Here is a 26,766-nt window from a genome sequence, read left to right as displayed (position 1 = left end):
AACCAACTACAAAAAGCGTACGTCTCTTTGGACCTAAAAAGCCACCGTAGCCGCTAGCAAAGGTGTGTGTTGTAAGGTAATCATACCTGATAAGCTGTGTGTTGCTTAGCAACGCTACAGGCTTGTTGCACGTAGAGAACGTCGGCGTTCGGCACGTAGAGAACGTCGCGTTCGGCACGTAGAGAACGTCGCGTTCGGCACGTAGAGAACGTCGGCGTTCGGCACGTAGAGAACGTCGGCGTTCGGCACGTAGAGAACGTCGCGTTCGGCACGTAGAGAACGTCGCGTTCGGCACGTAGAGAACGTCGGCGTTCGGCACGTAGAGAACGTCGCGTTCGGCACGTAGAGAACGTCGCGTTCGGCACGTAGAGAACGTCGGCGTTCCGCACGTAGAGAACGTCGCGTTCAGCACGTAGAGAACGTCGCGTTCAGCACGTAGAGAACGTCGGCGTTCAGCACGTAGAGAACGTCGCGTTCAGCACGTAGAGAACGTCGCGTTCAGCACTTAGAGAACGTCGGCGTTCAGCACGTAGAGAACGTCGCGTTCAGCACGTAGAGAACGTCGGCGTTCAGCACGTAGAGAACGTCGCGTTCAGCACGTAGAGAACGTCGCGTTCAGCATGTAGAGAACGTCGGCGTTCAGCACGTAGAGAACGTCGGCGTTCAGCACGTAGAGAACGTCGGCGTTCAGCACGTAGAGAACGTCGCGTTCAGCACGTAGAGAACGTCGCCGTTCAGCACGTAGAGAACGTCGCCGTTCAGCACGTAGAGAACGTCGCGTTCAGCACGTAGAGAACGTCGCGTTCAGCACGTAGAGAACGTCGCGTTCAGCACGTAGAGAACGTCGCGTTCAGCACGTAGAGAACGTCGGCGTTCAGCACGTAGAGAACGTCGCGTTCAGCACGTAGAGAACGTCGCCGTTCAGCACGTAGAGAACGTCGCGTTCAGCACGTAGAGAACGTCGGCGTTCAGCACGTAGAGAACGTCGCGTTCAGCACGTAGAGAACGTCGCCGTTCAGCACGTAGAGAACGTCAGCGTTCAGCACGTAGAGAACGTCGCGTTCAGCACGTAGAGAACGTCGCCGTTCAGCACGTAGAGAACGTCGCGTTCAGCACGTAGAGAACGTCGCGTTCAGCACGTAGAGAACGTCGCGTTCAGCACGTAGAGAACGTCGGCGTTCAGCACGTAGAGAACGTCGGCGTTCAGCACGTAGAGAACGTCGCGTTCAGCACGTAGAGAACGTCGGCGTTCAGCACGTAGAGAACGTCGCGTTCAGCACGTAGAGAACGTCGCCGTTCAGCACGTAGAGAACGTCGCGTTCAGCACGTAGAGAACGTCGGCGTTCAGCACGTAGAGAACGTCGGCGTTCAGCACGTAGAGAACGTCGCCGTTCAGCACGTAGAGAACGTCAGCGTTCAGCACGTAGAGAACGTCGCGTTCAGCACGTAGAGAACGTCGCCGTTCAGCACGTAGAGAACGTCGCGTTCAGCACGTAGAGAACGTCGCGTTCAGCACGTAGAGAACGTCGCGTTCAGCACGTAGAGAACGTCGGCGTTCAGCACGTAGAGAACGTCGGCGTTCAGCACGTAGAGAACGTCGGCGTTCAGCACGTAGAGAACGTCGGCGTTCAGCACGTAGAGAACGTCGGCGTTCAGCACGTAGAGAACGTCGGCGTTCAGCACGCGTTCTCCAACGCTGTTCCAACATTATAAATGAAACATCTCAAAGTCTGTGTTGAATGAGCTGCTCTTCAGCCTCATAATAATATTACAGCTGTAATAACGGCATAAATATGCAGAACAGAGGAGCTGAACGTCTACAGATGTTTTCCTCCATTTCCGGGTCTGTGTTCTGTCCCGCCCCGTCATTTCTGTCCAATGGGAACAATGATCGTCACCCGCGTGGCTTCGTTTACAAGTAATAGTTCACTTGAAAAAAGTACAATGTGAAAACAAACCGCACCAAATGAAAAAAAATAAAGTTTGTTTTTGGTCCGGTCCAAACAAGCGGACCAAAGGACTTTCCTGGTGAATACACACTAACTGCAGATGTTTTGTTTCTGGTCTCAGAGTTTCTTTAGAGAACATTAGAGAACAACCAGCATCATGAAAACCGAGGAACAAGGCAGACTGGTCACAAGAAGGTTCTGGTTCAGTTCAAAGCAGGGTTAAGTTCTACAACAACATGTCAAGCTTTGAACATCTCCCTGAATTTTGTTCAATCCATCATCTGAACATGGAGAGAGGATGGACCACCTGCAGACCTACCAAAACTGACAGGCTGTGAGAGGAGAGCATTATTCAGATAAGCAGCCAAGAAGACCATAGTAACTACGGAGGAGCTGCAGAGATCCACTGCCCAGCTGGGAGAGTCTGTCCACAGGACAGTTATCAGTTGTTCACTCCACAAATCGGACCTACAAAGTGGTGGAAAACATCACAACGCATCATGCTGTGGGAAGCTGGTCAGAGCTGATAGGAAGATGGATGGAACTAAATCTAGGACAATCCTGGAAGAAAACCCGTTAGATGCTGTAGAAGACTTGAGGCTGGGGTGGAGGTTCATCTTCTAGCAGGACTACCACCCTGAACATCCAGCCAGAGGTACAATGGCATGGTTTAGATAAAAGGAGATTCGTGTGTTAGAATGGGCTAGTCAAAGTCCAGACCTGAATCCAACTGAGAATCTGTGGCAAGACTTGAAAACTGATGTTTACAGATGTTCTGCATCCAATCTGATGGAGCTTCAGCTGGTTTACAAAGAAACAAAGTCTGTAGATGTTCAAAGCTAGTTGAGACATTCCTAGAAGACCTGCAGCCAGAGGAGGTTCTACAAGGTTCTGACTCAGAGGGCTGAATTGAAATGCAGTCCATACTTGTGTATATTGTAAATATGTATATTCTGTAATGCAAAAACAGAACGAAAGAGCAAAGTGTACCGGAGTTAAATTCCTTGTTTGTTTGTACGATCTTGGCAATAAAACTGATTCTGATTCTTTTCACATTCTTACTTCTAAAAAATCTTGAAATTCCCGAATCATTTCCTTCTACTTGTGTCACATAAACTATTAAAAACCACAGACTGAGGTAAATACTTGGAAGGTGCTGCATGTTGTCCCGGTGACAGGAAGGATTTTTAAAATCTCTGTAGTCATAATGTTCAGGCTGAGAGGTCTTGGTTCATCACCTGTTTCTCTCTCAGGTGGAAAAACATTCAGGTCTGTAAACATCAGCTGATGTTTCTCAGCTTCAGTTTGGGTCAGACTTGGGCCTTCCTGCAAGTTCCTATTTGTGAAGAAACGTCAGAACCTTTTAGGTTCTCCTCCTACTGCTGTTGGATCTCACCATGAACACTTGTTTCTGTTGAACTTTACCTGCAGCCATGAGGAGAGCTGTGAGCTTGACCGAGCCTCGCCCTGCAGCAATGTGGAGAGGGGCGGAGCCGTTGAAGGTGCAGCAGTCCACCTTAGCGTTTCCCTGGCAACAGAGATGTAGACAGTGAGATTTAATCTCCAAAGGTAAACTGTGAAAAGCTGCGACAGAAGAACAAAAAGTGTCAGTCTGAGCAACACGTCATGGAAACAACTTCAGGTCTCCATCTCTGCTCCGACTGGTCAGTGCGTACCTCCAACAGCAGGCAGCCGGCCAGCGACACGTTGTTGGTCTCCGTGGCGAGGTGGAGGGCGGTCCGTCCACAGCTACGCTCCTGAGCCTCCACGTCGGCCCCACCTGCCAGCAGCTCCCTGAGAGCCTGCAGCCTATCGGCCAGAACTGCCAGGTGTATGGCACACAGACCTGTGAATGTGGAAGCAGAGAGCGTGAGCTGCTGCAAGTGGTGTGTGTGTGTGTGTGTGTGTGTGTGTGCAGTGACCTGCTGTGTTGCTGCACTGCAGCAGCTTCCTCAGCTCTCTGCGTCGCAGTAAAAGCTCCACCATCCCACCTCCTTCCTGCTGCGCCGCCAGGTGAAGAACCGTGTTACCACGACAATCGGTTAGAGTCGGGTCAGCGCCGGCCAGCAGCAGCACTTCTGCTGCCTCCTTCTGCTGAGTGATGACCGCCAGGTGCAGGGGAGTCTGGGAAATGTTGAAACTGTTAGAGATGTCACAGCTGAACAGTTTCAGGGGGGCAAAACATTCCTAAATCAGCTGTTCTGGTTCGGCTTTCCATTCTCTAACGTTCCTTCTCCCAACACTTACAGTTAAGCCAGAGCTCCAGGTGTCATTTTGTCCCTTTGTCCTGCAAACACACCCTGTTCCCATCTCCTGCTCCTAAACGTTCTAACACTTTCTGTCGGGGACACAAGCTGTACCCTCCTCTTCCTCATCTAGGCCTTTGGCATGTGGTTTTCCATTGTCTACATGGTGAAACATGGATGAACGTCTCGGAAAAGTTGTGTTGCTAAGGACAGCAGATATTCTTTCCTCCATTAATGCTGCATCACAGAAGGCGAAATGATCCAAGCCCATACCATGATACAACCTCCTACCATCACAGAGCCTGGCTGCAGGGACTGGTTGATGACAACAGGCTGGATGCTCCTCCTCCAACAAACATCTGGAGAATTGATCCATTGCCCCTTTTCCACTGGCTCCTCTTAGCCCAGCTCCTTCCACTCAACCCGCTTTGCGAGCGTTTCCATTACTTTTTTCCGTACCGGTACCTAGTTTTTTGGTTCCTGCTCCTGAGCAGGTCCGATCAGGGCTGAGTCGGGACTACATGTAACGTGAACTGACTGCTGTTCACTGATTGGCCGTGGGAGGAGGAGACATGAGGAGGTTTTCCAAGAGACCGTGCAGGGAGAAGGTAATAAACTCAAGAGTGACGACAATAATATTAAGAACCACAATGGCTGGAACGGGTCAAACCCAAATATAAGTTTACTATTTACTAGTCATAAAACAGCCTGAAGGCTGAAAGAAAAGAAAAAGGACAGCTTTCTGAGTTACATGCAGGCAGAGCGCTGTATTTAATATCATCCTAAACCAGCGGATCACACAGAAAATCAGCTGTTCAGACGCACTAACATTTCCCCCAAAACAGTCTGGTTCAGAAACGTAATAACGGTCCTTAAGAGAACCAGCGTCTGCAGGAGGAGGGAGCAGGCAGAGAGCAGCTGCCTGTAATCAGACTGCCTTCATCGGGTCAAACGAGAGGAAGACCTGCTGAATCCATGGAGTTAGAAGATCCAATATCCAACCTAAAACTAACTTCACCGCGTTCTGAAGGCTGCGGTTCTGGGCTTTAAAGTCCTGGTCCTCGTTATTTCTATGTCTGAGACAAGAACTTTCTCATAAAGCCCAAAATGTTGTTGGAGCTTCACCATCCAGACAACAGCATCTCTCCTCTCTCATTACATCAGAACCTCTGAACCTTATTTATAAGTTCTGGCTGGGTTGTGGTCCAGATAATTAACCCAGGGAATCATTTTAGACATAAAAAACATAGAAGACATTCTTGCAGATTCAGTAATACAAATATTATTAGTAGTAAGTTTATTTTTGTTTTTATTTTCTATGTATTTATTTATTTTGTATCGTTTTACTCAGACTAATGTGACAATGTCACATGGTAACGTTAACCGCAGCACAGCAACCTGACGGCTGGAGGAGGAGCTTCAGCCGCCAGTGGGTCAGTGGAAACCCAACTGGTACCTTACCGAGTAGAGCAAAACCAAGTGGAGCGGAGCTGTGGCGCCTAAAACAAGCCATTGGAAAAGGGACACATGTTCCTGCTGTGTGATGGTCCATCCCAGGAGCCTCTGAGGTCAACATCAGGGTCTTTTCTGCTCAGTGAAGTCTGTGAATGTAACTCTGGGTGTAGAGCTGGACCAAGGTTCTCCAAAGTAATCTCTGCCCCATGAGGTTCTGTCTGCTGGTGATGGATGATGGTTCTGGATGCAAAAAGATCTTATGGATCAGAGATCATGGCTGTCCAGCTGAGGCTGCTGCCTGAAGTTCCTCCAGGTCCTTTAATGACTTCAGAATGTTCTGCTCTGCAGAGGAAGAAACCTGCAGATCTTGCCCAACCTTTCTATGAGGAACATTAATTGGTTCAATGATTTTTGTACGCAGCTGAAATCTGACTGGAGATCATCTGAACATCAGTGATCTTCAGAGACTCACAGTGTCTGACTCAGCTTGTTTGATAATGTTGGGCTGCAGGTTTGAGTCCTATATGAATCTGGCAATTTAAGACGTTTTTAACTGTTTGATTGGACGTTTAAACTGTAAAATATATAGTTAAAGCCTGCAACAGGTGGAATCCTCTTCATCTTTGCATCCTGGTATTTCCTTTCTTCCTGAAAACATCTCTGCTCCACCTGAAACCCTCTGATTCCTGCAGAACTTCAGTACCTGGTACAGGTGGTTCCTCATGTTGAGCACCTCCTCTCCAGCCAGTGCAGACACCACCTGTGTCAGACTCATCAGCGCCTCCTGCTGGCTGTGCAGAACTGCTAGATGAAGGCCACTGACAGAAGAACAGAACATTAGTGAGGGAAAAATCTTGGTTAAACATCTGTAGGTGAAGGTGCCTTTACTGACGTGTCTCCATCCTCGTTCTGAGCCATCATGAGGGGGCGCTGTGGAGCCAGCAGGTATGCTGAATCGCCAGTGATGGAGTACCGGAAGAGAGCATCAAGCTGCATGCGGGTCGCCTCCATCAGCAGATCGTCTGCAGCGGAGATTTTAAAACGTCGTAAATCATCACAAACAGATGTGATGACATCGCTGACCATCCTGGTCTGCACAGATGTAACAGACCTGCTCCTGGCTCCACACTGGTCCCGCCCTCCTTACTCCTCTCCTCCTCCTCTCGTCCTCCAGGCTGGGTGGAACCTCGCACCACAGCCCCCGACGTTGGGTCATCATCTGGATCGCTGTCGTCTGCAGCATCACTCCGCAAAGCTTTAACATCAACACATGTGTGAGCCAGAATATCTGTTTCCTCTCAGTCTGCTTCCTTTTTATCACCAGGCTCTACATCTGTAAACCTCTGCATGCTGGTACAATAAAGTCGGTTTTATTTAGTCCAGTACCCAACAACAGACTTTGGTGAGAAAACTGATGAACAAAAGCCAACCAGCAGAACAAAATCAGGGTAAAAAGTTTCCTTTAGACAGATTTTTTACATCTCTATAAAGATTTTATTTCATAAAACTGATCAAAATAACAAATAATTAAAGTCACTGAAGCTGCAGTGACTTTAAAGGAGCAACAAGGTCCAAGCTACTTTAATCTAGATTCCAGTTTATCTCCTTTTTCAGCCCAAGGTCAGAACATGAAGCTCAGAGAAATGACCAAAAACCCAAGAGCTCCACCTCACACTCTACGGGCCTCAGTTAGCAGGTTAAAAGTCATGACAGGACAATTAGAAAAGGACAAGACTTCTGGGCCAATGTCTTCTGATGAGACCAAAGCAGAGATGCTGGACCATAATGGACCAAACACAGACGCAGATCAGCTGTCAAGCATGGTGGTGGAGGGCTGATGATGTGGGCTTGGTTTCCAGCCACTGGCCCTGTGGCTGGAAACCAAGCCCACATGCCAAGAAGGTGCTAAAGAAGGTTCTACAAGCTGCTGGAGGAGGTTCTATGGGCTGATGGATCAGGAGCTGCACTTTTTAGGTTGGATTTAAATATCTTAGAAGCTTTTATTGTGTCCAAAAACATAAAACCTTGCAATTGAAAGATGAAGGACTTTCTTTTTACTGAGACCCAAAACTCCTTGATTGTGAACAACCATCTTATTTTAGGTAAACACAGGAGATGTTGGTTTCCCACCGTGCTTCATGCCGCCTCCTCCAAGACCAGCTGAGTATGCCGTGGAGAAGCCTCCTCCACCTCCACCTCCTCCTCCTCCTCCTCCTCCTCCGTAGTTGTAGGAGGTGAAACCCTGATAGTATCCTGCAGAAGACAACAAACACAGTAGAAACATTTATTCAACACAAACGTTTTCTCACATAAAAACTTATTACAGCATGTTTCATTGAAATTGTCATGACTTCACCTCCTCCTCCTGCTGAGCCAGGTCCTCCTCCTCCGGCAGTAGGACCTCCTCCTCGATACAGTCCTCCACCTCCTCCACTGAAGTCCTGAAAATTCGGCAAAGTCTTCTGCCTCTTCCTCTGCACCTCCTCCTTATCTGAACACACAAACATTCAAATCTGCTGGTAAATTATTCATCATCGCATCAAATGAGTAATAAAACTAAATCAAAGGGCGGAGTCAGGTGATGCACCTATAACCTGAGGGCGGAGTCAGGTGATGCACCTATAACCTGAGGGCGGAGTCAGGTGATGCACCTATAAACTGAGGGCAGAGTCAGGTGACACACCTATAACCTGAGGGCAGAGTCAGGTGACGCACCTATAACCTGAGGGCGGAGTCAGGTGACGCACCTATAACCTGAGGGCGGAGTCAGGTGACGCACCTATAACCTGAGGGCAGAGTCAGGTGACGCACCTATAACCTGAGGGCTGAGTCAGGTGACACACCTATAACCTGAGGGCAGAGTCAGGTGATGTACCTATAACCTGAGGGCAGAGTCAGGTGACGCACCTATAACCTGAGGGCGGAGTCAGGTGACGCACCTATAACCTGAGGGCGGAGTCAGGTGACGCACCTATAACCTGAGGGCAGAGTCAGGTGACGCACCTATAACCTGAGGGCGGAGTCAGGTGACGCACCTATAACCTGAGGGCGGAGTCAGGTGACGCACCTATAAACTGAGGGCGGAGTCAGGTGACGCACCTATAACCTGAGGGCGGAGTCAGGTGACGCACCTATAACCTGAGGGCGGAGTCAGGTGACGCACCTATAACCTGAGGGCGGAGTCAGGTGACGCACCTATAAACTGAGGGCAGAGTCAGGTGACGCACCTATAACCTGAGGGCAGAGTCAGGTGATGCACCTATAACCTGAGGGCGGAGTCAGGTGACGCACCTATAAACTGAGGGCAGAGTCAGGTGATGCACTTATAACCTGAGGGCAGAGTCAGGTGACGCACCTATAACCTGAGGGCGGAGTCAGGTGATGCACCTATAAACTGAGGGCAGAGTCAGGTGACGCACCTATAACCTGAGGGCAGAGTCAGGTGACGCACTTATAACCTGAGGGCAGAGTCAGGTGACGCACCTATAACCTGAGGGCGGAGTCAGGTGATGCACTTATAACCTGAGGGCGGAGTCAGGTGATGCACCTATAAACTGAGGGCAGAGTCAGGTGACGCACCTATAACCTGAGGGCAGAGTCAGGTGATGCACCTATAACCTGAGGGCAGAGTCAGGTGACGCACCTATAACCTGAGGGCGGAGTCAGGTGATGCACTTATAACCTGAGGGCAGAGTCAGGTGACGCACCTATAACCTGAGGGCGGAGTCAGGTGATGCACCTATAAACTGAGGGCGGAGTCAGGTGACGCACCTATAACCTGAGGGCAGAGTCAGGTGATGCACCTATAACCTGAGGGCAGAGTCAGGTGATGTACCTATAACCTGAGGGCGGAGTCAGGTGATGCACCTATAACCTGAGGGCGGAGTCAGGTGATGTACCTATAACCTGAGGGCAGAGTCAGGTGATGTACCTATAACCTGAGGGCGGAGTCAGGTGATGTACCTATAACCTGAGGGCAGAGTCAGGTGATGCACCTATAACCTGAGGGCGGAGTCAGGTGATGCACCTATAACCTGAGGGCAGAGTCAGGTGATGCACCTATAACCTGAGGGCGGAGTCAGGTGATGTACCTATAACTTGAGGGCAGAGTCAGGTGATGCACCTATAACCTGAGGGCAGAGTCAGGTGATGCACCTATAACCTGAGGGCGGAGTCAGGTGATGCACCTATAACCTGAGGGCGGAGTCAGGTGATGTACCTATAACCTGAGGGCGGAGTCAGGTGATGTACCTATAACCTGGAGTCAGGTGATGTACCTATAACCTGAGGGCGGAGTCAGGTGACGCACCTATAACCAGAGGGCGGAGTCAGGTGATGCACCTATAACCTGAGGGCGGAGTCAGGTGATGTACCTATAACCTGAGGGCGGAGTCAGGTGATGTACCTATAACCTGGAGTCAGGTGATGTACCTATAACCTGAGGGCGGAGTCAGGTGATGCACCTATAACCTGAGGGCGGAGTCAGGTGATGCACCTATAACCTGAGGGCAGAGTCAGGTGATGTACCTATAACCTGAGGGCGGAGTCAGGTGATGCACCTATAATCTGGAGTCAGGTGATGTACCTATAACCTGGAGTCAGGTGATGTACCTATAACCTGAGGGCGGAGTCAGGTGACGCACCTATAATCTGAGGGCGGAGTCAGGTGATGCACCTATAACCTGAGGGCGGAGTCAGGTGATGCACCTATAACCTGAGGGCGGAGTCAGGTGATGCACCTATAACCTGAGGGCGGAGTCAGGTGATGCACCTATAACCTGAGGGCGGAGTCAGGTGATGCACCTATAACCTGAGGGCGGAGTCAGGTGATGCACCTATAACCTGAGGGCGAAGTCAGGTGACGCACCTATAACCTGAGGGCGGAGTCAGGTGATGCACCTATAACCTGAGGGCGGAGTCAGGTGATGCACCTATAACCTGAGGGCGGAGTCAGGTGATGTACCTATAACCTGGAGTCAGGTGATGTACCTATAACCTGGAGTCAGGTGATGCACCTATAACCTGAGGGCGGAGTCAGGTGATGTACCTATAACCTGGAGTCAGGTGATGCACCTATAACCTGAGGGCGGAGTCAGGTGATGTACCTATAACCTGAGAGCGGAGTCAGGTGATGTACCTATAACCTGAGGGCAGAGTCAGGTGATGTACCTATAACCTGAGGGCAGAGTCAGGTGATGTACCTATAACCTGAGGGCAGAGTCAGGTGATGTACCTATAACCTGAGGGCAGAGTCAGGTGATGTACCTATAACCTGAGGGCAGAGTCAGGTGATGTACCTATAACCTGAGGGCAGAGTCAGGTGATGTACCTATAACCTGAGGGCAGAGTCAGGTGATGTACCTATAACCTGAGGGCAGAGTCAGGTGATGTACCTATAACCTGAGGGCAGAGTCAGGTGATGTACCTATAACCTGAGGGCAGAGTCAGGTGATGTACCTATAACCTGAGGGCAGAGTCAGGTGATGTACCTATAACCTGAGGGCAGAGTCAGGTGATGTACCTATAACCTGAGGGCAGAGTCAGGTGATGCACCTATAACCTGAGGGCGGAGTCAGGTGATGTACCTATAACCTGGAGTCAGGTGATGCACCTATAACCTGAGGGCAGAGTCAGGTGATGTACCTATAACCTGAGGGCAGAGTCAGGTGATGTACCTATAACCTGAGGGCGGAGTCAGGTGATGTACCTATAACCTGGAGTCAGGTGATGCACCTATAACCTGAGGGCAGAGTCAGGTGATGTACCTATAACCTGAGGGCAGAGTCAGGTGATGCACCTATAACCTGAGGGCGGAGTCAGGTGATGCACCTATAACCTGAGGGCGGAGTCAGGTGATGCACCTATAACCTGAGGGCAGAGTCAGGTGATGCACCTATAACCTGGAGTCAGGTGATGTACCTATAACCTGAGGGCGGAGTCAGGTGATGTACCTATAACCTGGAGTCAGGTGATGTACCTATAACCTGAGGGCAGAGTCAGGTGATGTACCTATAACCTGAGGGCGGAGTCAGGTGATGTACCTATAACTTGAGGGCAGAGTCAGGTGATGCACCTATAACCTGAGGGCAGAGTCAGGTGATGCACCTATAACCTGAGGGCAGAGTCAGGTGATGTACCTATAACCTGAGGGCGGAGTCAGGTGATGTACCTATAACCTGAGGGCGGAGTCAGGTGATGTACCTATAACCTGAGGGCGGAGTCAGGTGATGTACCTATAACCTGAGGGCAGAGTCAGGTGATGTACCTATAACCTGAGGGCGGAGTCAGGTGATGTACCTATAACCTGAGGGCGGAGTCAGGTGATGTACCTATAACCTGAGGGCGGAGTCAGGTGATGTACCTATAACCTGGAGTCAGGTGATGCACCTATAACCTGAGGGCAGAGTCAGGTGATGTACCTATAACCTGAGGGCAGAGTCAGGTGATGCACCTATAACCTGAGGGCGGAGTCAGGTGATGCACCTATAACCTGAGGGCGGAGTCAGGTGATGCACCTATAACCTGAGGGCAGAGTCAGGTGATGCACCTATAACCTGGAGTCAGGTGATGTACCTATAACCTGAGGGCGGAGTCAGGTGATGTACCTATAACCTGGAGTCAGGTGATGTACCTATAACCTGAGGGCAGAGTCAGGTGATGTACCTATAACCTGAGGGCGGAGTCAGGTGATGTACCTATAACTTGAGGGCAGAGTCAGGTGATGCACCTATAACCTGAGGGCAGAGTCAGGTGATGCACCTATAACCTGAGGGCAGAGTCAGGTGATGCACCTATAACCTGAGGGCGGAGTCAGGTGATGTACCTATAACCTGAGGGCGGAGTCAGGTGATGTACCTATAACCTGAGGGCGGAGTCAGGTGATGTACCTATAACCTGAGGGCAGAGTCAGGTGATGTACCTATAACCTGAGGGCGGAGTCAGGTGATGTACCTATAACCTGAGGGCGGAGTCAGGTGATGTACCTATAACCTGAGGGCGGAGTCAGGTGATGTACCTATAACCTGAGGGCGGAGTCAGGTGATGTACCTATAACCTGAGGGCAGAGTCAGGTGATGCACCTATAACCTGAGGGCAGAGTCAGGTGATGTACCTATAACCTGAGGGCAGAGTCAGGTGATGCACCTATAACCTCAGGGCGGAGTCAGGTGATGCACCTATAACCTGAGGGCGGAGTCAGGTGATGCACCTATAACCTGAGGGCAGAGTCAGGTGATGCACCTATAACCTGGAGTCAGGTGATGTACCTATAACCTGAGGGCGGAGTCAGGTGATGTACCTATAACCTGGAGTCAGGTGATGTACCTATAACCTGAGGGCAGAGTCAGGTGATGTACCTATAACCTGAGGGCGGAGTCAGGTGATGTACCTATAACTTGAGGGCAGAGTCAGGTGATGCACCTATAACCTGAGGGCAGAGTCAGGTGATGCACCTATAACCTGGAGTCAGGTGATGTACCTATAACCTGAGGGCGGAGTCAGGTGATGTACCTATAACCTGGAGTCAGGGGATGTACCTATAACCTGAGGGCAGAGTCAGGTGATGTACCTATAACCTGAGGGCGGAGTCAGGTGATGTACCTATAACTTGAGGGCAGAGTCAGGTGATGCACCTATAACCTGAGGGCAGAGTCAGGTGATGCACCTATAACCTGAGGGCAGAGTCAGGTGATGTACCTATAACCTGAGGGCGGAGTCAGGTGATGTACCTATAACCTGAGGGCGGAGTCAGGTGATGTACCTATAACCTGAGGGCGGAGTCAGGTGATGTACCTATAACCTGAGGGCAGAGTCAGGTGATGTACCTATAACCTGAGGGCGGAGTCAGGTGATGCACCTATAACCTAAGGGCAGAGTCAGGTGATGTACCTATAACCTGGGGATGGTAGGTGAAGGGTTTGGGCTCGCTGGTCTCGTTGTCAGACTTCCTCTTTAACTGGACAAAGACAGACGTCGGCTTCTGCAGATTCTGGTCTCGATACTTTGGGGTCTTGAAGACGATGGCGAACTGGCGTCATGGCAACATATTGGCAAAAGACACAACATCCAAGTAAAATAATTCATAATTTCAGTGAGCACAGAGTACCATCAGAGCCTGGTCAGAGGACTCTGACCAGGCTCTGACCGTTTCCAGAACCAAGCAGGTTAATTGAGACAGGTAACAGGTGAAGCTAATGTCACCTGCGGACCCCCCTGAACCAGCAGGAAGTTCAGCCAAACACCCCTGCAGCTGATATGCAGACTGGGCCGGTTCCAACTGTTAGAACTTGGCTGATGTTAGAGAACCGCAACTGTTCCTGATAACACTGACCTGTCTGTGGACATCTGTGGGGGAGAAATCTCCCAGAGCCTCCCAGATCAACCCCGAGTCATCTTCCTCATAGAACCGCACCTGGATATCATCTACACACACAATGAATGATCTCAGTCCTGAAGATTACAAGGAATCAAACCATAACAAAGGTTGGAAGCAGGAAAATGGCCTTAACACCGCCTGAATGAGCCTCTTTGCTGTCTGGGATTTGCATTTCAGAGGGAAAATCCCAGAAGCTAGAGATCCTCCAACACAACAGAAACACTCACACCAACCAGGAAACACCTCCTGCAGCTCTGTTTTCAAAAACTGACTGTAGGCTTGGACCTGATCACGTGTTCAAGGCGTCCATTAATGAATAATTGTGGCTCCACTGAATTGAAAAATCCTGCTCACCTTTCTGAACTTTGTCACAGAGCAGGTAGACCTCCTCTCCTCCCGTCACACATCCGGCGGTCCGATCCATCCTTACAATCTTCAGGTTGGAGGCATTTGGAGCCTCTGATGAAAGAAAGAAAGTTAACAAGATTGTCTGCTTGTAGCGTGAACGCAATATGGGGTAGAATTATTACCTATGGTTTTATTGAGTTTCTAACAGAAAGTTCTTATCGTCTTTATATGAAACACAAACTTTAATGACTGGGTAATCTGTCTTGTTTTAAAACATCGAAGGTTTAAAACTCTCACTGACCAATCAGTGATGAGCTGAGCCACTACAGTGAGACTTCAGTGCTGTTAGCATCTCTGTCATTGAGGCAAAGCTACCAGATTCAGGCAGATTATCCTCCCTCCAGGTCTGGAGGAGGTCCAGTATCCTGGTGTTTCTAAAAGCAGCTAGACTGAGCTTCTGAAAAATGTCGAGGAACTAGGGATCTTGGAGTAGAGCTGCTGCTCCTTCACATCAAAATGAGTTAGCTGAGATGGTTCCTCTGATCACGATGACCCCTGGACCCCCAGAGTAGGTGCTCCCTCTCTGGACTATATAAGGGGCCTATATCCCCTTATGACTCTGGAATGTCCCAGAAGGAGCACCCAGGGATGTCCAGGTTCCCCTCCTGGACTTGGCACCTCCTCGAACTTATCTTGGATAAAAGCAGGACAACGGATAGAAGAACATATGGACCTCACACTAACAGCAGACGAGGACAGATTACAGGTTTAAAAACTCATTACATTTTCTGAGTTCATTCATTCCAACAGTTGGGTCCAACAGAGACAGAACCTTTCAGCGTGTATGTTAAAGGAGCAGCAGACAGACAGCTGGGCTGAATACCTGTCTGTCCATCAGGGGCATTTCCAAGCAGAGCTCCATGAAACTGGTGATATCTGCCTCAGTCACAGAAGATCCTTTTCTATTTTAGCTCCTCGTGTTAAATAAGAGGCAAGCTCTGACGTTTCTAAACCTCCAGTAAGTGAAGTCCAACAGACATCTTCAGAGCTTCCATTAACATCTCTGTAGGCTACAAGCCCTTGGCTGCAGCACAGGTTTACAGCCACAGAAACATCATGGACATGCAGGTCAGACTGGAGGGATCCTGGGGGGACCCAGGTTCTTCTCAGCACACCAGAGTTCCTCATCATTTCATTGGCTCCTCTAGGAAATAACTAAATCTGTTCAAAAGAACTGCTCATGTCCTAACCCACATATATCCTGCATCCTCCAGCTCATGGGAAGGCCAATGCAAACACCAGAGACAAACAGGTGTCATATACAGCAGACTGGGTTCTGACCCAACTCTGGAACATGTTCTTCAACTTAGCACAGAAACATTGACAGCTGCTGGGATCACTTCCTCTGCTGAAGGTCATTGCAGAAAGCTTGGAAAACAAAGAGCACAAACTGCCGAGTTAAGGTTGAGGAGAAAGGCTGTTGGACCTTCTGCAGCTTGTTTTGTTGGCAAGCTGTTGGTACAGAAATACTCTAAAGTGACGAGTTTCAGCGAGCGAAGAAACGCCTCAGCGTTCTGAAAACTAACCAAGAGGAAGGAAGCGAAACCAGGAGGCGGTGAAAGTCTCAGAGAAGCAGTAAACCCTGCTGAGGACAGAGTAGAGCTTAACACTGACTCATTCGCTGATTTCATCATTTCTTCCACCACAAAAAGCATTTAGGAGTATCAGATTGAACAAAGTGATCCAAACACAATCCAATGAGCAGATTAACTTGACAAGAGGAACTAATTCAAACAGGAAATAATCAGACACTCAACTGAGACCAGCATTCACACCTGTAGTTCGTTTACTTTGGTCCAAATGAGTTGAACTTGGGATTTTTTCTGGTGGTTCTGTTTCTTTTCATGTTGGAAAAACTCCAAGCCAACCAGAACCGTCATTACAAACCATGTGAGAACGTTCGGTCTGTTTATGGGTCGGATGTGTCTGGTTCAGGAGAACCAAATATAAATACAGGAAGCAGATTCTGAGCTGGTAGAAAACATGGAGAATTTAATCTTATCATGAGTGTGTTTCTGTATTTTATTTCAGGTAAAATTATCTGAGAAGTATACAGAATACTTTTGAGAAATCATCTTAAAAGCTGCATGGGGCTTTATACTTCAACAAGACCTTGTTCATTAGTTTGTTTGCTCTACTGCATCCCACAATGCAATGCTACCCTGGCTATGGGAAGGCGTTTGGATCAAGCCTGCAGCGAACACCTGGTAGCTGTGTGGGATCGAGGTCGGATCACGTTCACACCATAAACAGACCGCTCTAGTGTTCGGTTGGAACCGTACCGAGACCACCTCCTCCAAACGGTCTTGGCACGGTTGTTTTGGTCTGCACCCTGCAGCGATTGCTGGGTTCACATCTACACAAGTGGACCGCACTAATGGGACAACCAACCAGAACTGGTTTTTAACAGACTAAACACCTCAGGTGTGAAAAACTGTTTCTGAGCATTTAGACAATGATCTGTTTGAAGAGTTTCAGTCAGGTTTCAGTGGTTAATGCAAGGTTATAGTGGAGCTACAGGTACATGCTGCTCCTTGTCCTTATTTCAGTGTTTTTAGACATTATGGTTGTTGTTTGGGCTGATGTTGAGATGGAAACCAAAGTCAGATTCCTTGTTTGTGCTCATCAACTGGGTCAATAAAGTTGATTCTGGTTCTGATTAATCAATATAATGGTTTTTATTTAGTTACTGAAACTTTTCTATAATATTCTAAGTAATTGAATATAACTGCATTCCTGCTTCCACCTTATCAGACAGGATGGGATAAGTTTCCACCTTTATGCTGATGAATCCTGAAGGTGATGTAAGACTAATTTAGAAGAACTTAACTAATTGTGAAGACAGTCGATTTCAGACGAAACCCTCGTACAAAGCTAGAACTGTAAATAATTTATAGTTAGAAGATGAGAAAAGCAATCCTGGCCAGACAGATTTCACTGCTCCGTGTTAGGCTGCTGGGCCAAGCATCTCTGTCCCAGTCAGGAGTTATTACTTCATGGCATTCTTTAAAAATTCATTCATTAATTAAAGTCATGGCATCCTTCCCAACATGGTTGGTAGGTCATCATCAATGAAGCAGCTTCAAAAATACCTGCTGCATCTGAACTGTTTTCAGGATTTTAGGACATCCTTGTTTTACCTCCACAAAAATCTTAAATGAGAAATATCCAATCCCTGAGTGAAAACAGCATGTACATTTATAATTCCTAGGCTGGACGGGATTGTCTGACGGGATTCTTTATTTCAGACCAGTAAACGTGGACGTTTGGACTCACTGCTGTCGTAGATGGGCTCAGACACCACTGGCTCGAGTCGTCGGGAGAAACCTCCATCACTGTCAGGGAGGAACGCCGTGAATATGAGGCGGACCACACTGAGGTCCATCTCTTTGGCCTGGTTGGCTGCTGCGCTGCTGATCACGGTGCGCTGGTGGTCTGAACAAAATGGAACGAAGTACATGAGGACAGAGAGAAAATCCAACAAGCAGAGACTACACAGGTCTGGCCCACAGAACGCATACTGAAGAACAACAAACACCTAAACTCCAACATCAACAGGAACACAGCAGCAGAGAATGGATGGATGAATGTTAACACCTTCAGGGAAGGACGTCTATTTCTATCTACGTTAAGTTTTCAGTTATAACTTTTGAATCATTTAAACGTTGGAGCTAAATTACTAAATATTACCTGCTATGAAAAACATCAACAGAGAATAAAACTTTCATTCATTTTAAGAAACCTAAAAGTTTAAAATCAAAAAGATTTTTTAGCATAAAAAGTAGATTTCATTTTTATTGTAATGCTACATTCCTGGCCCTGATAATGCTCCAAATGATTGGAAAATTGTTGGGAACAGCAGCAAAAGTCCAAATAGAAGCTCTGAAAGACCTTCATGAACCCCAGGGATCCAGACCACTGTAGAAGATCAAAAGAAGATCTGTATTACAGGAAGGAAAACGGGAGGAAATGAAAACTGGATCAGGAGTTTTGGACAGGACTAAACTTTGGTCCATCTCATTTTTATCTTCTAAATCAAGCAGTGACATTAAATGTTCCTGATAGGTTCTGAATGGCCCCTCCTTGAACCGCCACCTTAATGTGGTGGAGGGGTTTGAGTGCTCAAATGATCCTAGAGGCTATGTTGTCTGGGGCCTAAATGCCCCTGGTAGGGTCTCCCAAGGCAAACAGGCTCTAGGTGACGGGTCAGACAAAGAGCGGTTCAAAAATCCCTCATGAGGACAGGCCTGGGGTCGGGACTCGCTGGAGAGCGCCTGGTGGCTGGGTTGCTCCTCGCGTGACCCGGCCGGGCCAAGCCCGAACGAGAGACGTGAGGTCATCCCCCAGTGGGCCCACCACCTGCAGGGCGAACCGTGAGGGACCGGTGCAAAGGGGATTGGGTGGCGGACGAAGGTGGAGACCTCGGCGGCCCGATCCCCGGATGCTTAGGCTGGCTCTAGGGATGTGGAATGTCACCTCGCTGGGGGAGAAGGAGCCTGAGCTTGTGCGGGAGGTCGAGAGATATCGACGAAAAATAGTTGGGCTTGCCTCTACACACAGCGTGGGCTCTGGAACCCATCTCCTTGAGAGGGGCTGGACTCTCTTCTACTCTGGAGTGACCCACGGGGAGAGGCGGCGGGCTGGTGTGGGTTTGCTTGTCGCCCCCCAACTCAGCCGTCTCGTGTTGGGGTATACCCCAGTGGATGAGAGGGTCGTATCCCTGCGCCTTCGGGTTGGGGAGAGGTCTCTGACTATCATTTCGGCCTACGGGCCGAGTGGTAGTGCACAGTACCCGGCCTTCTTGGCGTCCCTGTCGGGGGGGCTGGATAGTGCCCCTCCCGGGGACTCCATTATTCTGCTGAGGGACTTCAACGCCCACGTGGGAAACGACACTGACACCTGGAGAGGCGTGATCGGGAGGAATCGCCTCCCCGATCTGAATCCAAGCGGTGTTTTGTTATTGGACTTCTGTGCTAGTCACGGATTGTCCATAATGAACACCATGTTCAAACATAATGGTGTCCATCAGTGCACTTGGCACCAGGACATCCTAGGCAGGAGGTCGATGATCGACTTTGTTGTCGTATCATCAGAACTTCGGCCGCATGTTTTGGACACTCGGGTGAAGAGAGGGGCTGAGCTGTCCACTGATCACCACCTGGTGGTGAGTTGGATCCACTGGAGGAGGAGAAAGCCGGACAGACTTGGCAGGCCCAAGCGCATAGTGAGGGTCTGCTGGGAACGCCTGGCGGAGCCCTCGGCCAGGGATGTATTCAACTCCCACCTGCGGGAGAGCTTCGAGCAGATCCCGGGGGATGTTGGAGACATAGAGTCCGAGTGGACCATGTTCTCCGCATCTATTGTCGATGCTGCCGCCTGTAGCTGCGGCCGTAAGGTCTGCGGTGCCTGTCGTGGCGGCAATCCCCGAACCCGGTGGTGGACACCGGCAGTAAGGGATGCTGTCAAGCTGAAGAAGGAGTCCTATCGGCTGTGGTTGGCTTGTGGGACTCCTGAGGCGGCTGACGGGTACCGTGAGGCAAAGCGTGCTGTGGCCCGGGCTGGGGCAGAGGAAAAAACTCGGGCCTGGGAGGAGTTCGGTGAGGCCGTGGAGAAGGACTACCGGTTGGTTCCGAAGCGATTCTGGCAAACCGTCCGGCGCCTCAGGAGGGGGAAGCAGTGCTTTGCCAACACTGTTTACAGTGGGGGTGGGGAGCTGCTGACCTCGACTGAGGACATTATCGGGCGGTGAAAGGAGTACTTCGAGGATCTCCTCAATCCTGCCATCACGCATTCCCTGGTGGAAATAGAGGCTGGGGACTCGGGGTCGGACTCTTTCATCACCCAGGCTGAAGTCACCGAGGTGGTTAAAAAGCTCTGCGGTGGCAAGGCTTCTGGGGTGGATGAGATCCGCCCTGAGTACCTCAAGTCTCTGGATGTTGTAGGGCTGTCATGGTTGACACGTCTCTTCAACATCGCATGGCGGTCAGGGACAGTGCCTCTGGACTGGCAGACTGGTGTGTGTGGTGGTCCCCCTTCATAAGAAGGGGGACCGGAGGGTGTGTTCCAACTACAGGGGGATCACACTCCTCAGCCTCCCTGGTAAGGCCTACGCCAGGGTATTGGAGAGGAGAGTCCGGCCGATAGTCGAACCTCGGCTTCAGGAGGAGCAGTGTGGTTTTCATCCCGGCAGTGGAACACTGGACCAGCTCTATACCCTCTACAGGGTGCTCGAGGGTTCATGGGAGTTTGCCCAACCGGTTCACATGTGTTTTGTGGACCTCGAGAAAGCATTTGACTGTGTCCCTCGTGATGCCCTGTGGGGGGTGCTCCAGGAGTATGGAATCGGGGGCCCTTTATTAGGGGCCATCCGGTCCCTGTACGAGCGGAGCAGGAGTTTGGTCCGCATTGGCGGCACTAAGTCGGACCTGTTCCCGGTGCATGTTGGACTCCGGCAGGGCTGCCCTTTGTCACCGGTCCTGTTCATAACTTTTATGGACAGGATTTCTAGGCGCAGCCAAGGGCCGGAGAGGGTCTGGTTTGGGGACCAGAGGATTTCGTCTCTTCTTTTTGCAGATGACGTGGTCCTGCTGGCCCCCTCTAGCCAAGACCTACAGCATGCGCTGGGGCGGTTCGCAGCCAAGTGTGAAGCGGCTGGGATGAAGATCAGATCCTCCAAGTCCGAGGCCATGGTACTCGACCGGAAAAGGGTGGCTTGTCCTCTTCAGGTTGGAGGGGAGTTCCTGCCTCAAGTGGAGGAGTTTATGTATCTCGGGGTCTTGTTCACGAGTGAGGGAAGAATGGAGCGGGAGATCGACAGACGGATCGGTGCGGCTGCCACAGTAATGGGGGCGCTGTGCCAGTCCGTTGTGGTGAAGAGAGAGCTGAGCCGAAAAGCAAAGCTCTCGATTTACTGGTCAGTCTACGTTCCTACCCTCACCTATGGCCATGAACTTTGGGTCATGACCGAAAGAACGAGATCCCGGATACAAGCAGCTGAAATGAGCTTCCTCCGTAGGGTGGCCGGGCACTCCCTTAGAGATAGTGTGAGGAGCTCGGCCATCCGGGAGGAGCTCGGAGTAGAGCCGCTGCTCCTCCACATCAAGAGGAGCCAGTTGAGGTGGCTCGGGCATCTATACCGGATGCCTCCTGGACGCCTTCCTCGGGAGGTGTTCCAGGCACGTCCCACCGGGAGGAGGCCCAGGGGACTCCCCAGGACACGCTGGAGGGACTATGTCTCTCGGCTGGCCTGGGAACGCCTTGGGCTCCCCCTGGAGGAACTGGAGGAGGTGTCTGGAGAGAGGGACGTCTGGGCGTCTCTGCAGAGTCTGCTGCCCGGTCCCGGATAAGCGGAAGACGACGAGACAAAACGAGGTTCTGAATGGATGAGTTCTTTCAGACTCGGTCTCATATATCAGGATACACCTTAGAAATCAGCTGTTGATGAGGCAGAGTCAGTGATAATGGACCTTCAGTGGATGTCTGTGGCTTCAGGCTTTTTGTGTTTTTAAAGGTGGGGCTGAGGTGAGATCTGATCACCTCAGAATCACTGACCGTTAAGTTCCCGTGGGACTCGGACCTCTCCCTGCAGGATGTCGATGTCAGGGTGGATGGAGACTCCACAGTTGTATCCCATCCTAAAGGCCTCGACCATCCTCTCCTCCAGAGTCTTCGCCACGTTCTTCTTCGTCACATGGAGAATGCCCAAGTTGGGAAAACTACAGAAAAACAGACAGAAAAACCTATTAAAGGGTTTAAAAGAAAATAACTTCATTAAATATTTATTTGTATTACACCTTTGGACTAATCTCTGCTTTAATTGAATGAGTAAATTCCCTTATTTTATTTATAATAGTGGTTTTATTATAAGTTCATTTTATCTGTACTGCAGACATTTTATATCTGTAGCCTGAAGGACATTGTCCATTTGGAAGACCCATTTATGTCTAAGCTTCAACTTCCTGGGTGATGTCTTGAGACGCTGCTTCAATATTTCCACATAATGTTCTTTCCTCATCTATTTTGTAAAAGAAACCAGTTCCTCCTGAAGCAAGAAACCCCCACGACATGATGGGGCCACCTCCGTACTTCACAGTTGGGATGGTGTTCTCAGGCTTTTTGGTTCCCTCTTTTTCCTCCAAATGTAACAATAGTCATTATGTCCAAACACGTTAGTTTTAGCTTCAGAAGACACGTCCAAATATTAGGGTCTATTTCCCAAAATCCATTTGCAAACTGTAACCTGTCTGTTTATGCCACTTTTGGAGTAATGGCTACTTCCTCCCTAAGTGGCTTTTTAGCCCGTGTTGGTACAGGTTGGAGGGGAGTTCCTGCCTCAAGTGGAGGAGTTTAAGTATCTCGGGGTCTTGTTCACGAGTGAGGGAAGAATGGAGCGGGAGATCGACAGATGGATTGGTGCGGCTGCGGCAGTAAAGGGGGTGCTGTGCCGGTCCGTTGTGTTGAAGAGAGAGCTGAGCCGAAAAGCGAAGCTCTCGATTTACCGGTCGGTCTACGTTCCTACCCTCACCTATGGCCATGAACTTTGGGTCATGACCGAAAGAACGAGATCAAGGATACAAGCGGCTGAAATGAGCTTCCTCCGTAGGGTGGCCGGGCACTCCCTTAGAGATAGGGCGAGGAGCTCGGCCATCTGGGAGGAGCTCGGAGTAGAGCCGCTTCTCCACATCAAGAGGAGCCAGTTGAGGTGGCCCGGGCATCTATACCGGAGGCCTCCTGGACGCCTTCCTCGGGAGGTGTTCCAGGCACGTCCCACCGGGAGGAGGTCCAGGGGACGGCCCAGGACACGCTGGAGGGACTATGTTTCTCGGCTGGCCTGGGAACGCCTTGGGCTCACCTGGAGGAGCTGGAGGAGGTGTCTGGGGAGAGGGACGTCTGCTGAGTCTGCTGCCCCCGTGACCCGGTTCCGGATGAGCGGACGTAGAGGACGGTACAGGACTTGCTTAACTTGGGATAATGTTCATGTAAATGATAAATCATCTTTAAACTCCAGGGTTAATTGTGGAGTACCACAGGGTTCAGTACTTGGGCCAATTCTCTTTACTATATATATGCTTCCAATAGGTCAAATTATCAGGCAGCATGGGATAAATTTTCACTGTTACGTTGATGATACTCAGCTTTACTTATCCATAAATCCTGATGAGCCCAACCAGTTAGATAGACTACAAGCATGTCTTGAAGATATAAAAATTTGGAGGACTTTAAATTTTTTGCTTCTAAATTCAGACAAGACAGAAGTTGTCGTCTTTGGACCGGAGTCTTTAAAAAAGAAACTGCTTAGTCAATCACTTAACCTGGATGGCATTAAATTGACCTCTGATAATAAAGTAAAAAACCTTGGTGTTAACTTTGACTAGGACATGTCATTTAAATCCCATATTAAACAGGTTTCTAGGATTTCCTTCTTTCACCTCCGGAACATTGCCAAAATTAGAAATATCCTGTCCAGGAGTGACGCTGAAAAACTAGTCCATGCATTTGTTACTTCAAGGCTGGACTATTGTAATTCTTTACTATCAGGATGTCCACAAAATGCAGTTAAAAGCCTTCAGCTGATTCAAAATGCTGCAGCAAGAGTTCTGATGAAAATTAAAAAGATAGATCATATTTCTCCTATTTTAGCTTCCCTTCATTGGCTCCCTGTTAAATCCAGAATAAAATTTAAAATTCTCCTCCTCACATATAAAGCCCTTAATGATCTAGCTCCATCATACATCAGAGATCTGATTGGTCCATATGTTCCTAACAGAGCACTTCGTTCTCAGACTGCAGGTTTACTGGTGGTTCCTAGAGTCTCTAGAAGTAGAATGGGAGGCAGATCCTTTAGTTATCAGGCTCCTCTCCTGTGGAACCAGCTCCCAGTTTTAGTCCGTGAGGCAGACACCCTGTCTACTTTTAAGGCTAGGCTTAAAACTTTCCTTTTTGATAAAGCTTATAGTTAGAGTAGCTTAGGTTATCCTGAGCTATCTTCCTTATTTTTTACCTCCGTCTTCTTCCCTCCCTGTTGGATGGAGTAAGGGGGAGTCAGGTTTAGCCTAAACCGGCTCAGTTATGGTTGAGGTCCAAACACACCCTCCATTTCTGCTACCTGTATGACCCTTTCTCTTTTCCAATGGTTATAATCAGTCTGACAGAGAGAGGTATCCCAATCCTTCTGGTTTTTAGTATAACAATGACCACCAGTGGGCTCTAGATGGATAAACTTTATCAGTTTATCATTTTACTTAGTGCTCCTACATGTGGCCCGTTCTGGGGTGGCCGGGCTCTGGCACTCGGTGGTTTTGTCTGGCCACCCCGGCAGCCCCACGCCGTTTCTGACCCTTTGTGGGGTGCCTTGAGATGACATTTTTGTAAATAAGCGCTATATAAATAAATAAATTGAAACTGAAACTATCTGTGTAGTTATGCTGCTATAGGCTTAGGCTGCTGGAGGACATAATGACCACTTTAACCCTCTTCGCTACATTCTCATACTACTCTCTAATTTTGCATTATTTGCTGTTATTTCAGTTTTTAACTTTATGTTCTCTCTCTTTTCTCTTCCTAGAAGCTACACCTGGCCTGACTCTGTGTCTACCTGTGACACCTTTCTGGAGAGGGGAATCGTCCGAGCTTCTGCTGGCAACAACTTAATGCTCACCTTCTACAGATGATCCACATGGTCCTGTCTTTCAGTGTTTAACCCTTTCTCTCTCCTAGACATGGCTACTGACTGAGCTTCTACTGTAACTAACTCTATGTTCTCTCTTTCAGACTCTAGACTTGAAAACTGGATCAGAGTTTATCTGTTCTTTCTTTCTAGATGAAACGACTAAAGGAGCTACATCCATTAACATTTACTTTTCCTTCCCATAGAAAGTACTCCTGGATCAGTGCTTCTTTGTTCTCTTTGTGTCTCTGCTCTGTTCTCTCAAACCTCCAGTCGGTTGTGGCAGATGGCCGCTCATACTGAGCCTGGTTCTGGTTCTGCTGGAGGTTTCTTCCTGTTAAAAGGGAGTTTTTCCTCTCCACTGTCGCTACATGCATGCTCAGTATGAGGGATTGCTGCAAAGTCAACACCAGTGACTGTCCACTGTCTCTACATGCTCATCCAGGAGGAGTGAATGCTGCAAGTCACTGACTGGATGCAATCTGCTGGGTTTCCTTAGATAGAAAAACTTTTTATCCAATTTGAATAAATAACTAAATCTGACTGATAGTTAGGATCAACTGGAATTTATGAACCTGACTTGAATCTGTATGATTCGATTGAATTGATTATTTAAAGTGCCTTGAGACGACAGGTGATGTGAATTGGCGCTATATAAATAAAACTGCATTGAATTGACTCCTTTACAGCCTTAAGAAGCATCTTCACAAGGTCTTCATCTTTTGTTCTGGGGTTGAGTTGAAGATTTCACACCAGATGGGCAGACATTTCAGGCTGTTTGTACTTGTATATATAGAATGAACAGAGAAATGTCACATTATCATCGCCATTATTACCACCACCTGAGTTTTTGGTTTAAAGTGAAAGTTGAGTCTGATTTTAATGTCAGACAGAATACTGGTGATGTGACGTTTTATACAACGGATGTAAATATCTGGTTTCAGTTAAACATTTAAACATCTTCACTAGATAAATATTTGGACTCTGAATAAACTGAATACAATTAAACAGATTATTTTTTGGCAATAATTTAAAGTCCAACTGAGTGAAAATTGAATTTTCTATAAACAAATATGTAGTGGGCGGGGTTACTCCTGGCTCCACCCCAGAAATGTGCATGATTCGGACCTGATGGTGGAGTCTTTGGACTGCAGGTCAGCGATGCAGATGCCTTTCTCACACTGCTTCCCCACCAGACTGTGAGCATGCAGCTGAGGCAGCGGGGTCAACGCTGTCACCAGTTGGACCACGACTCGAGCCTGACCCTGGTAGTTACAGATCTGAAACACACAGAACAGAACGGTGGCGTTAACGCAGCCTGGGCCCTCTGAGGAAAATGGAAAAGATGAAACAGAGAAGGAGTGTTGTGAAAAAAGGAAGCTGCTGGTAGATGATGAGAGGTGAAATCAGACAGAGTGAGGTTCCTGCTCTCATTCTGAGCTCCACAAATGAGTCACACAGATTCAGACCTTTGGGCTTTCTCAGTCTCTCTGTGGTGGTTCAGAGAAACTTTCTCCTGGTACAGATGACTCATTAAAACTTCTCACATCCACCAACATCAAAGATATCTAACGTGATCAATTTGGGCTTCCCAGATGAGCTGAAAACAAACCACTTTTCCTACAGTTTATCAGATCGGCAGATTCTTCCTGGTTTAGACTGAAGATC

The 26,766-nt window shown here is 48.9% G+C and overlaps 1 protein-coding gene across 6 annotated transcripts in view; it reads right to left on the bottom strand.

Moving 5' to 3' along the window:
* The window catches only part of nfkb1 (nuclear factor of kappa light polypeptide gene enhancer in B-cells 1), a 49,700-nt gene that overhangs the window by 4,495 nt on the left and 18,439 nt on the right, over window positions 1-26,766 (bottom strand). For all 6 annotated transcript variants that reach the window (XM_047353481.1, XM_047353478.1, XM_047353477.1 and 3 more), the window contains 14 exons: window positions 26,227-26,378; window positions 21,984-22,147; window positions 17,709-17,867; window positions 14,379-14,483; window positions 13,980-14,071; window positions 13,538-13,676; window positions 8,007-8,141; window positions 7,781-7,903; window positions 6,762-6,905; window positions 6,543-6,672; window positions 6,354-6,468; window positions 3,872-4,073; window positions 3,626-3,795; window positions 3,375-3,477 (listed from right to left, as the gene is read on the bottom strand). In XM_047353481.1, the coding sequence (XP_047209437.1) occupies window positions 3,375-3,477; window positions 3,626-3,795; window positions 3,872-4,073; window positions 6,354-6,468; window positions 6,543-6,672; window positions 6,762-6,905; window positions 7,781-7,903; window positions 8,007-8,141; window positions 13,538-13,676; window positions 13,980-14,071; window positions 14,379-14,483; window positions 17,709-17,867; window positions 21,984-22,147; window positions 26,227-26,378 (1,933 nt within the window). The remainder of the gene's footprint in view (window positions 1-3,374; window positions 3,478-3,625; window positions 3,796-3,871; window positions 4,074-6,353; window positions 6,469-6,542; window positions 6,673-6,761; window positions 6,906-7,780; window positions 7,904-8,006; window positions 8,142-13,537; window positions 13,677-13,979; window positions 14,072-14,378; window positions 14,484-17,708; window positions 17,868-21,983; window positions 22,148-26,226; window positions 26,379-26,766) is intronic.

The sequence above is a fragment of the Girardinichthys multiradiatus genome, chromosome 23 (genome assembly GCF_021462225.1).
Source record: "Girardinichthys multiradiatus isolate DD_20200921_A chromosome 23, DD_fGirMul_XY1, whole genome shotgun sequence".
Classification (NCBI taxonomy): Eukaryota; Metazoa; Chordata; class Actinopteri; order Cyprinodontiformes; family Goodeidae; genus Girardinichthys; species Girardinichthys multiradiatus.
This window is presented reverse-complemented; position numbering and strand designations above follow the sequence as displayed.